The sequence below is a fragment of the Aedes albopictus genome, chromosome 3 (assembly GCF_035046485.1).
Source record: "Aedes albopictus strain Foshan chromosome 3, AalbF5, whole genome shotgun sequence".
Lineage (NCBI taxonomy): Eukaryota > Metazoa > Arthropoda > Insecta > Diptera > Culicidae > Aedes > Aedes albopictus.
In genome coordinates, this window is record NC_085138.1 from 181,350,123 (window position 1) to 181,362,731 (window position 12,609).

Here is a 12,609-nt window from a genome sequence, read left to right on the forward strand (position 1 = left end):
ATGTCACTGTTGCAAGGTGTTCTACACTTAGTTTGTCACATAGCGATGAACTGTAATACTTGTATTATACATGTGATATTGAATTAACTGTACAACTAGTCACGATTGCAAAAGGGTGGGAAGATGCCAATTTGTGTACCTAGCAATGTAGAAGCTTAGGATGGAGGTATAGAAATGTATTATTGTACCTACTAATGTACCCAATTTTTTGCATACAAAACTACCTTCAGGTTTACGCCTGTGGATACCAATAGGTATATGCTTTTTGATATAGGTAGATTTTTTTCATCAACGGTTTCTAAATATATATTTAACTGAACAGTAAAGCTATTGCTTCAGTCATGAAATCGCTAAACATATAGGAAGAAGTGAAAAGTGATATTAGAAAGTTCATCATCAAACATGAATAAGCGAGCAAATTTTATAAAATGTTGTAAGCCGTTTGAGGGATAGCAGTGCTCTAAAGAGCTGCGACATATTTCAACAAACACCATCGATAAGTTAGAGGCATGTGGATATGCTGAAGCATCAACATTGAATACGTTATCGTATTTGCACGTCCTGCCGTTTAAAAGTTGATCAACTCTCGCTATCATCCGAGCAACAATGTGTATTAGGAAGATCATCTGAAGCATCCGAGGAGTGTGAAGCAGGAAGTTCAAAGATGGCAACTGCTTCCGAATTACCTGACGTACCAAGTGCAGAGAGCCTTGCCACTGTATCTTCAGTGACTTCTGTGGATACTGATACATCATCGGCAGAAGAATTCAGGCAACCCGTCAATATTGAAATATTTTACAGAGGTATTGCCGGAATTCAAGTAACACCAATAAAGTTGGAAAAGTTGAACTACGCCAATTACGTCGAAAAGAAGTACCGCCAAATCAACGAAGGCGTTAGGAGATCTCTGTTCAAATTTGGACGCGAAGCAGGAGAAGATGCCGACTTCACCGAAATAATTATAAATATGAAAGAAAGATTTTCAAATCCAACAATAACGAGAAAAGAACAGCTGTTAATTTTGTCGATGCTGCCGAGTTCTTGGACAATCAAGGCCATGGAAGAATTCAATACAAACAGAAACATCGCAACGGAGGCAAAAAAGTTCAACGATAACAAGGCTGTATCAAACAGCACCAAATCTATCAGTTTAAGTGATGAAACTAAAGTGGCAGTGATACAGTTTTTTGAAGACGACGACGTAAGCCGACCAATGCCTGGTCAGAAAGACTATGTGTCCATAAAGAAAGATGGAAAGCGTCAAGCCGTCCAAAAAAGACTATTACTGACGACCTTAAAAGAGGCATATACATATTTCAAACAAAATCACGGACATGTAAAAATAGGCATTTCGTCGTTTGCAAGCCTTCGTCCTCGTCAGTGCAAACTTCTATCTGCTTCAGGAACACACAATGTGTGTGTGTGCACAAAACATGAGAACGTAAATCTTATATTGCATAGTTTGAACAAAATCAACCTTGTTATGAATTTGAAAATGTTAACTGCAAGCTTACTATGTAGAAACACAACGTCAAATTGCTATCTGCGGCGTTGTGTGGATTGTCCAGACTCTTCATCCTTGGAAAACAGTTTGTTGGGAAAATTAGAGGAAAAATATCTCAGTCAATTTTCGTTTGAACAGTGGGTATCGACTGATAGATGTGACCTTGAAACTATCATAAAGCCAATAGATGAGTTTGTTTCATTTTTTTGCTCACAGTTAGAAAGCTTAATACCACATGATTTTATTAAAATTGAACAATCGAACTTTTTAAAAACGACCAAAAATGATTTGCAAGAAGGTGAGTTTTTTGTTATTTGCGACTTCTCTGAAAACTATAGTTTTGTGTTACAAGACGAAGTGCAGTCCCATCATTGGAATGTACAGCAAGCAACAATACATCCGTTCGTAATATATTTTAAAGAAAATTTGCAAGTTAAGCACTTCAGTTTTATAGTCATTTCTGAATATCTAAGGCATGATTCAGTGTCCGTAAATTTGTTTATTTCAAAAATGATTGACTTTCTTCGCGTGGATAAAAACAAAGAAATCAATAAAATATATTTCATATCTGATGGTGCTGCGTCGCAGTATAAGAATCGTAAAAATTTTTCAAGCCTTTGTAAATTCAAAGTTAAGTACGGAATTGACGCACGGTGGCATTTTTTTGCTACGTCGCATGGAAAAGGCCCTTGTGACGCAATTGGAGGAACAATAAAACGTATGGCTACAAGAGCAAGTTTAGCAAAGAATCGTGAGCACCCTATAAAAAATGCAAAAGAACTTTTTGATTGGGCCAATCATAGAAAAGAAGAAGATTTAACCAAATTATCATTTTGTTTTGCTACAACAGAGGAATACGAAATAATGGCTTCAGAGCTTAACGAGCAATATAACAATGCAAAAACAATCCAAGGGACTCAAAAGTTTCATTGTTTCATACCACTGTCAGAAAGTAAAATCAAAGCAAAGCTTTATTCAAACTGTGCTGATTCAAAAGTTTTCGATATAAAAAAATGCAATGTGAATTGAAAAAATATGTTATGCTATGTTATCAAATAAATTGTTGAAAATTGAAAGAGGTTAAAAATAAATATATAAAATATTCATAACGGTGTTTTTTTTTTCAAATAACATGTGATTCCTTAGGGGCTGTCCATAAACCACGTGGTCATGAGGGGGGGGGGGGGGGGGGGGGTGTTCGGCTAATGACCATTTTGTATGGACAGAAAAAAAATTTTGTATGGACAAATGACCACGCGGGGGGGGGGGGGGGTGGGGGGGTCGAAAATTAAAAAAAAATGACCACGTGGTTTATGGACAGCCCCTTATAGTTGCCCTTGTTTTCTAACATTTCTCCTGTAGCAATTGAATTTCCAATACCATTGCAAAAATGACCCTTTTTAAAAGTTAGTCGTGACTCAATATAAAAAAAACAAAAATTGGCTCCTCATATGAAATTGATCACTGTGAAATTTTTAAAACTTAGATACATATGCAATAAAAAATGACATTAGAAACATACACTCTAAAAAATCTATGTTACACATAACCGAAAATGTTCAAAATGTCATAACTTTTTTGTACATTTTTTTACCATTATGAAATTTTTACAGATGATAACCAACAGAATGAACTTTATTCTCTCAAAAAATTACGACGGTAAAAAAATAACTTTTTGAAATATTAAATTTTTAGTAACAAAATACACTTTTTTGAAAAGAAAAACAGATATTTTTTTTCATAGTGTATTTTTATGAGAGCCGCCATTTATGAATCCACAACTTTGCTGAAGACACCTTACCGATCAAACAAGTCGTTTCCGCGATATAATTTTTTATTTGCATCAGTTCCATTTTTTCATAGGCCCTATTGAAATGTTAGTCGTGATTCGATAAAAAGTTTAAATAAGAAAAATTGGTTATTCGTATTAATTAGAACAGCTGTGCAAAGTTATAGGCAAATTAAAAATGCAAAATTTAAAAAATCCGATATTTTTCGTGCTGCTTCTTGGAATGCCTCAAGCGTTTCTAGTTGTTTATGGGTGCATTAAAAAGGCTTCCATGGTTAGCCTAAGTACAATAAAAAATGCACTTTTCCTGTATCCAACTTAGAGACATTTTGCTAAGGAGTTTGAAGTTATGCATAGTCACATAATGCCTCGCCAGTTATCGCATCTTATTGATGGGAAGCGCGGTGGTCTTGTAGATGGCGTAGTATGATTTTTCCGTGGCATAACGTCCAATCATGGAGTTGCGTCACAAAGTCCTAGTAAAAAAGGTACAATGGATTTTATGACGCATCCAAGCTTTTTGACGTATCATAAGAACCTAGTCATTATGGCTCGGGCGTAATGACCCAGTCCCTTCCTAGATATTGCAGAATCCCGTAAATTCCAATGGGTATGAGTGACATCTCATGAAAACTTGCACTTTGTAGGTGGCATCAATAATGGTGATCGCTCGGAAGTTCTCACGCACTGAATTATCGCCTTTCTTGTAGATAGGACAAATTATCCCTTTCTTCCAATCTCTAGTGTGCGCAGCTTTTTCTTTTTTCTCGCTCACTCTCGTCGGCATTTTGCCCCTCTTTTATCTCGCTCTTTCTTGCGTTTATCAAAAAGAATAAGCGAGAAGAAAAAAAAGCTGCTCACGCTAGTGCTTCCACTCCTCTGGTAGTTGTTCCGTTTCCCATATCCTTGTTTTGGTACATTTCGGCTTGCGAAGCCGTTGCGTTGAGTTTCGGTAGAACTTCCCAGATTCTAGAGAACTGTACAAGTATCCAATCTACGAAGTATACCGTAACTACGCTAACGCTAACGCTAACGCTAACGCCAACTTCTCAGATTCTAGAGAACGGCTCATTAATTCCATTTTCCCGTGCTTAAATTCTTCCAGGTGCTGCACGGTGGGACGAACGGCCAAAAACGTGAACTTTTTTCAGCAGTGTCTTAAAACGTAATTTTATCGGCATGGTGTCTTCGGATGAAAATTTTATAAAAATAGGGCGCATTCAATGGCGTTAAGTTTTAGTTCGCAACTTTGCCACAGGCAGCGCTGTAAAATCCAACTTTTTTGTTTGACTTTTTTCAATATGGTGTCTTCGGCAAAGTTGTAGATATGCTCAATACAAATATCTTTGCTGAAGACACCAACCCTCTATCTCTTCGTTGTTTCAAGATACAGACGTATTTTATGAATGACCCCCCAAAAAATCACGTTATTCATATGTTTCAAAAAACGCGCAGTTTAGAAAGTTGCAATGTTCTACAAAGTTATGTAAAATGTCAAAATAAACAACTTTGTGGAAGTGAATAGGGTTCTAAAATGTCAATCTAATATGAGTTGACTTTCTGCTTGTTCAGTTACTATACGTGCTTAAAAATAATATGTGTTTGCTTGCTGGTGATATCACTTGGATACATATGACCGACTGGTTTAGCTCAGAAGCAGTGTTTGTAAAATAATGTGATAGTAATTCGATAATAATTGGTGTTTGTGGGCGCAATAATGCATACAATTATGCGAATAGATAATATTTATCACTTCGCAGAAGATAATAGGGTTCTAAATGACATACAAAAACTAATATTATTGTTTTAGCGTCAAAAATAGGCTCTAGTAAGATTAAGAACCCCTGCTAAGGATACTCATGGATACAGCCGAAAATATCGGGATATTCAACTAATAGTAATACATATTGAATCTAGTGGGGTTTGGTTTGCATCCGTTTGCATCCAAGATAGTTATTGAGCCATGAAAAGCGGCTATTTTTTACTCAAAAATAGCCATAACTAACCCTATTTAGATTTTAGAACCTATTCACTTCTACAAAGTTATTTATTTTGACATTTTACATAACTTTGTATAGAACATTGCAACTTTCTAAAACAGCGCGTTTTCGAAATATATGAATACAATGATTTTTGGGGGGTCATTTATAAAATACGTCTATATCTTGAAACAACGAAGAGATAGATGGTTGGTGTCTTCGGAAAAGATATTTGTATTGAGCATATCTACAACTTTGCCAAAGACCCCATATTGAAAAAAAAAGTCAAACAAAAAAGTTGGATTTTACAGCGCCGCCTGTGGCAAAGTTGCGATCTAAAGCTAAACGCCATTGGACGCGCTCTATTTTTATAAAATTTTCATCCGAAGACACCATGCCGATAAAATCACGTTCAAAGACGCTACTGAAAAAAGTTCACGTTTTTGGCCATTCGTCCCACCGTGCGCTGTTTTTTGTCCCGAAAGGGGTGAGCCTGTAGCTTTCGATTCCGTTTGTAACGTTCCATGCTCTGCCAGGTTCCATATTACAGCAAAACCGCCAGCACCGTGCTACGTTCATCTTCCCCAAAATCTCTCTAGACTCTTCGTTAAGCCAATCAATCCGTTGGCTCTGTTCCATGAACCCGTAGTGCTTTCAACTGCATTGTTTTAGAGATGAGATCAAAAAGGGCCTCCATAGCCACATCTGTAAAGGCGTGGGTATTTGGCATTACCATGCTGAAGGCGACGAGCTCGATTTCCGATCGGTTCATTAATTTTTCGTCAAGGAAATTCCCTTGACTTCCTGAGACATAGATAATCTTTATGCATGAAGCGTGCTCCACGATATACACTAAAACATCTTTTGTGCAGGTTAATTTTATGCACTTTTAAATTATGAACCTTTTTAATGCCCTAAATAAAAATGCAGAAACGACGGTAACTATGGCAACGGTGGCAGGAGGGCATTTATAGGGGAGAGCAAAAGGAGGTTGCAGGGGCGTCTCTGGGGTATAACAGGAGATCTCAGAGGAGTTTTAGGGGATGTTAAGGGATACCAGTCAGCCTCATGGACGTTTAGGGAGGACTGGTGAACGTTTAAAAGCCTCATGGGCGTTTCAGGTGGTCCAAGGGGATTTCAAGGGGATAGCTGGAGGTCTTATTGGATACCAGAATGTATCAGTGTTCCAGGTCTCAGAAGGTTCCAGGTGAGTTCCAGAGGGTCTCAAGAGCGTTTCAAAGTGTCCCAAAGGGCTCCATGGGAACTCAAGGGCGCTATAGGGGTTTTTCACAGGGTTTAAGAGGGGTTTCTGCAGATCTCAGAAGCGGTTTAGGGGAACTCAATTGAGGGGTGTTCACGGCCAAAATTCCACTCCATACAAATTTTCAAATTTTTGTATGAACAAAAGTTTACGAGGAGTGAGGGTGGTGTCTGTGAAGACCAAAATTTGGTCTACCTGGTTTATGAACGTATCCTGATGTCCGTCGTATTCTTCCTGGCCAACTTCTGGATGTTGGATTCAGCACACCAAACGCTTTCAGCAATATTTTGCTGAATTTTGTCGAGCTGAAGGGTTCAGCAAAATTTTTTGCTGAACTTTCGGCAAAGTTTGCTTAATTTCAGCAAAACGTTACTGGTGATTAGCAGAGTTTACTGAACAATTCAGCAAAATTTTGCTGAATTTCAGCAAAATGTTTACTGAAACCTTCAGCTCGGCAAAATTCAGCAAAATTTTGCTGAAATCCTGAATCGATTTTTGGTGTGAACGTAGAGTGCAGCGAGCTTGTGGTTCATGCTTCGCCACCACACACCGTTTTCCTGCACACCGTCGAAGATCATCCTTAGGGGCTGTTCATAACGACATAGACCAAAATCCAGAGCCACTCCCTGAAGCGTAGATTTTGTTTTAGTAGGATGAAAATGGGAGCCACACGTTTAATAAGGGAACCACATGGAAGGAAATGTCACAGAAATAAGCGATGGTTATTTTAATTCATCGCCGACGTTTCGATCCTCGGGATTGGTTCTTCTTCAGGGCCTGTGGTTTATTGACGGTTTTAATCTCGGTAATTGCACATTTTGACTTCTACTTACTTGAAGTTTAACTTGTGAAGTGCCAATACCCTATCTAAATATCTAAATAGAATGGATCCAGGTTTTCGGCCGAAGAGTCAAGAATTTCAGTCAAATGCCATTAATATGACGAGGAAACCAGGATGAATTGCACAGACAACTGATTCAAAGCAGTCTAACAATGGTGTGCCTGAATGTTGACCAAAAGAATCCCTTGGAGTTTGGGGAGCCTCGTAGCCGTGCCGTTAGGGTCACCAAGCTTCAAATCGCACCATGCTATGGTTCCCGCTCCGGGCGACGAAACTTTTCGTGAGGATAGTTTCTTCTCCGTATCCACTGGTACATGATCCGTGTGTCCCTTGTCTAGTGTTGAGTTTCATTCAGTCTGTACAGCCTCTGGCTGAGGACGGTGTCCGCGTCGATTTTCACCCTTCAGCTAACAACACACTGTTTTCTAAAGAACGTGGTTTGGTGTTGACAGTCTGGAGCATACTGATTTATTGTTCTTGTTAGGGTGGTCCATTACACTGAGTAGCAGGGTGGTTCAAATACAACATCCCCCCTTTTCTTAAAGCTAATATTAAAGGTATTACATTTTATAGGAAATATAAAAAGTTACATTTTGTAATCTGCAAACTTTGATGGTTTTCTGACCTCCCTCCTAGGTCGAGTTTCAGGAATCGATGTTAGTTCTCGTTGTTCGTCGATACCCTGTTGTTTCTCGAAATCTGCCGCTTGCGACTGGCCCTCTGGAACGGATGCACCGCTAGGCCTGCCGCTAACGGTCTTGTAATCACGTCTCTCGAATACCATCTTCCTTCGATCCTCAACTGGGACTTCCTGGGACCGATGATCATCACTCTGGCGGTCCGTTACACTTGGTTGCTTTACTGGATCCTCGTTAAGTGTAGTATTAGGCTTGTTGCTGCATCCCGGTTTAACGTGAACTGCACTTCTTCTGTAAACTCCGCCATCCTTCGTTTGTACTTCGCAAGATTGGTCTGGGAATTTTCTCACTAGCGTTGCTTGTTCCCACTGCTTAGTAGCGTCAGGTCTTCGCTGAATGATAACATTTTCACCGACCCGCAAATCTGGAAGCTCCTTAACCCTTTTGTCGTAGCTTGCCTTGACTACCTTTCTCTTGTGTGCAATCCGTTCCTCAACGCGTGAAGCTTGCTGCGGTTGTAGCTTGTTCGTGATCATTGGTACTACCCCACGTGTGCTTCTCGAGAAAATTCGTTGATTAGGACTGGCCCCGATCGCATTCGGTGTGTTGCGATGCTGCTGCAGTGCTTGCCAAAAATCCGCCCCGCTTTTTCCACACTTCTTGAACAATTGCTTCATGGATTTTACTGCTGATTCAGCCTTGCCATTTCCTTGAGCGTGATATGGGGATGATGTCACATGCGCAAAACTCCAATCCTTCGCAAACCTGCTCCACTCTTCGTTGTCGAACTGCGGCCCATTGTCAGTAACTACCACTTGCGGCGTACCATGTCTTGCAAAATTGCGCTTGCAAGCCGCGACGATGGTTTTCGTTTTGGTGTCGTTGATGAAATCTACTTCGATGAAGTCCGAAAAGCTATCTGCCGTAACCATCATAACAACTTTCTCACCACCTTGTTTGATCTCGCCCAAGTCAATGTTCACTCGCTGAAATGGGTACTCCGGTATCTGGTGTGTCGTCATTGGGGGCCGGCACTGGCTGGAACTGAATTCCATACAAATCTCGCAGTTGCGCACGTAATTGCAGATTTGATCCGCCATGCCTGGCCAGAACAAAGACTCTCGAGCAGCCCGCAACGTGTAGTCAATTCCCAGGTGCGCAACATGCAGCTTTTCAATGTACTTCTTCCGGAGGCTTTTTGGTACCAAAATGCGGTCTCCTTTGAAGATCACTCCTCGAAACGTTGTGAGGTCGTTCTGGAACGTTCTATAGGGTAGTAATTCGTCACGCAACTCTTCTTTTCTTTCTGGCCAGCCTTCTATTAAGACTCTCATCAGGTTGCACAGGGTTTGGTCCTTTCTGGTTTCGGTAGCTATTTCCTCGAATCTGTCGTCAGAAAGGTTGATTAGTTCGACTACATTCACGCTGGCTATTTCGCTGAAAGCAGCATCCACTTTTTCCACGTGTATAACATCCGCATCGGAACCACTTGCTTGCCTCTCTGTGGCGGTCCTGGACATCAGGTCAGCAATATACATCTCTTTTCCTTTCCTGTAGCGTACGTCGATGTCGTACCTCTGCAAAGTCATCCTCATTTTTTGCAGTCTCAAAGGTGCTTCGGTAATCGGCTTCCTGAAGATGTCCTCTAACGGTTTGTGGTCCGTCTCGATCAAAAGTTTTCGTCCTGCAACATACTGGTCATGCTGTTTGCACGCAAATACGATGGCCAGACATTCACGTTCGATTGACGCATAGTTCTTTTCCGTTTTAGTCAGTGTCCTTGACGCATATGCAATCGGCCTACCGCCTTGCAGCAGGACACATCCAACACCGAGTTGACTTGCATCACACTGAATCGTCAGGGGCTCGGATGGATCGTAATACCGAAGTATGGGCGTTTGCGTGACCAAACGCTTGATTTGCGCAAAGGCATCCGCTGCTTCTTTGTCCCATTCAAAATCGACGTCTTCTCGTGTCAATCTTCTCAACGGAGCGCTCACATCTGCTAGCATGGGCATGAAGCGCCCCAGGTATGTTATCAATCCTAGGAATGTCATCAACTGCTTCTTGTCTGACGGTTCTGGAATATTCAAAACAGCGGAAATCTTGCTCGGATCCGGTTTCACTCCTTTGTCTGTCAAAATGTGACCAAAGAACGGCACCGACGATAGCGCCACTCTTGCCTTCGATCGGTTTAGCTTCAATCGTCGCTCCCGGAACCTCTGCATTGCTGCCTCCAAATTCCGGTTGTGGTCCAACATCGCCTCTTCTATGGTGTCACCGCATCCGAACACAATGACATAGTCAGCAATACAACGTACTCCACGGAGACCCGCGATGACCTGCTGCTGAGCTTTCTGATATACTTCGGGTGCCAACGATATTCCAAACGGCATCCGCTTCCAGCGATACACGCCCATCGGTGTCCAAAATGCCGTCAAATCCGCGCTTGGTTCGTCCAGCTCCAGATGCCAGAACCCGTTTTTGGCGTCCAGTACTGTGAAGACCTTAGCCTTCGCAAAATCCGGTAGCATCTCTTCTATAGTTGGTATTTGATGGTTGGCCCTTTTGACGGCTCGGTTTAGCTCCGTTGGATCCAAACAAAGACGTAGTTTGCTTCCTTTTTTAACCAGCACCAAGTTGCACAGCCAGTCCATGTGTCTGTTAACCGGTTCTACTATTTCCTTCTTCTCTAGTTCCTCAATTTTGGCCTTGAGCTCTGGAAGGTATGCCAGAGGAATACGCCGGGGCTTTTGCTGTACCGCTGTAATAGAATTATCAATTTCGATTTTGAATTTTCCATCGAATTTACCATCACCCTCAAACACGTCTTTGTACTTACTCAAGATCTTATCGCATTCTTGCTGAAGCGTGCTGAGGCTGTACATGTCATGTACCTGGATGATGCCTAGATCCATTGCTGACTGTGACGACAACAGCGGTGGTCGATCTTTCTTCACCACAATGAACGTCAATTGCTTCGTGCCGTTCTTCAGCTTGATCAGCAAGTCAATCTGCCCCATTGGCGTAATGATTTTACCGGAATAGCATCTCAATTTGATTTTCGTGTGGCTCAAACTGTGACCTGGCATCAGTCGTTCCAAGTCTCTCTGGCACACTACGTTAACCCTTGCACCGGTGTCAACTTGTATTTCGAATGGTGTGGTTTTCTTCTGCCCCACGACGACTTTCAGTTGGACCATTATCTTGCCAGCATCTTTGCAGTCATCGATTTTAGCAATGTCCACGAATTCACATTCTTCGGTGTCGGAATCGTCGGATTCCCCCGAACTGTCCACGACTCGGCGAACATATCGTTTAGCCTGCTTCTTTTTGTTCTTCCTCCAGCAAACAATCTTGAAATGATTCTTCCTCCCACATTCGAGGCACTTCTTTCCGAAGGCCGGACATTTCATCTTCTCCGGCACATGGTCTCCACCGCAATACCGACATTGCTTTTCCATCTTCTTCGTAGCAGTCACCTTGAACGTATTTCTCGATTCCTCCCTGTTCGGTGCCATTCTTTCGTATTTCTTGGCCAGCTCTTCGATCTCCTGATGATCCTTCACCCTCTTCACCATGTCCGCTACCGATATATTCCCGGCTTTCAAGAGCTCTTTCCGCATCTGATGGCTCTCGATGCCAGCGATCATCCGATCCTTCAAAACTTCTTCCTGCTGAGCGTCACTATAGCCACACTTCTTCACTTTTCTTTTCATCCTCTTCACAAAATCTTCATTTTTTTCGCCTTCTTGTTGACAAATCGTGTTGAACTCTGCTCGTTCCACTCGAACATCTCTCTGCGGCACCAGATGCTTTCGCACCTCTTCCAAGATTGCATCCGGTGATGCCTTTTGGGCCGTAGTCAGTGGAAGCTCGTCAATCATCATCACCGCATCCGCTCCAATGACGGCCATCAGCGTTGCCACTTGTTGTGCTGCCGGTTTCGTGGCCAGCTCCGTGGCCAAGGCATAGTACTTCCATTGGAGTTTGAAGATGCCAATGGCTTCTTCCTTGTCACCGTCCAATCTCAGAGGTGCCGGAATCGGAATATTTGACATTTCGAGGTTATGTCAACACCGCGAAAACAAAAAATGTCTTTTGACCGGAACTTCGAACCGACCAACGTTACCCGTTCGCGACGACGTATCGAACTAGCTAAATCGTACTAATTTACGGGGCATTTACGCAGAAAGACCGAATTTCACGCGATTTTCCGACAAAAAACCCCACTTCTGACACCATGTTTTCTAAAGAACGTGGTTTGGTGTTGACAGTCTGGAGCATACTGATTTATTGTTCTTGTTAGGGTGGTCCATTACACTGAGTAGCAGGGTGGTTCAAATACAACACACACAAATTCCCATGACACCTAGGCCTGAGAGATCGTAGAGCTGTCAACATCTTTCTTACAGGGGATGGCCAAAATGTTTGGGATAGGCAACTTTTTTTCTCCCACAAAAAAATTCAACATGCTGTAACTTTTCATAGAGTGATCAAAAAATCTCAAATGTTGACTGTTTGTCAACCTATTATATGTGCATCATTGGAACAAGTTTGAACTGTCATATCTCGGAAACCAGTGAACTGAATTGAA

At 41.7% G+C, this 12,609-nt stretch overlaps 1 protein-coding gene across 1 annotated transcript; it reads right to left on the reverse strand.

Moving 5' to 3' along the window:
* Positions 1-7,960: 7,960 nt before the first annotated feature.
* Positions 7,961-12,073, reverse strand: LOC134290477 (uncharacterized protein K02A2.6-like). Its single transcript, XM_062857628.1, has one exon. The coding sequence runs from the start codon at positions 12,071-12,073 to the stop codon at positions 7,961-7,963; it is 4,113 nt and encodes a 1,370-aa protein (XP_062713612.1).
* Between the last annotated feature and the right edge of the window lie 536 nt (positions 12,074-12,609).

Coding starts and splice junctions, on each gene's coding strand:
- LOC134290477 (XM_062857628.1), bottom strand. CDS start 12,073: ATGTCAAATATTCCGATTCCGGCACCTCTGAGATTGGACGGTGACAAG.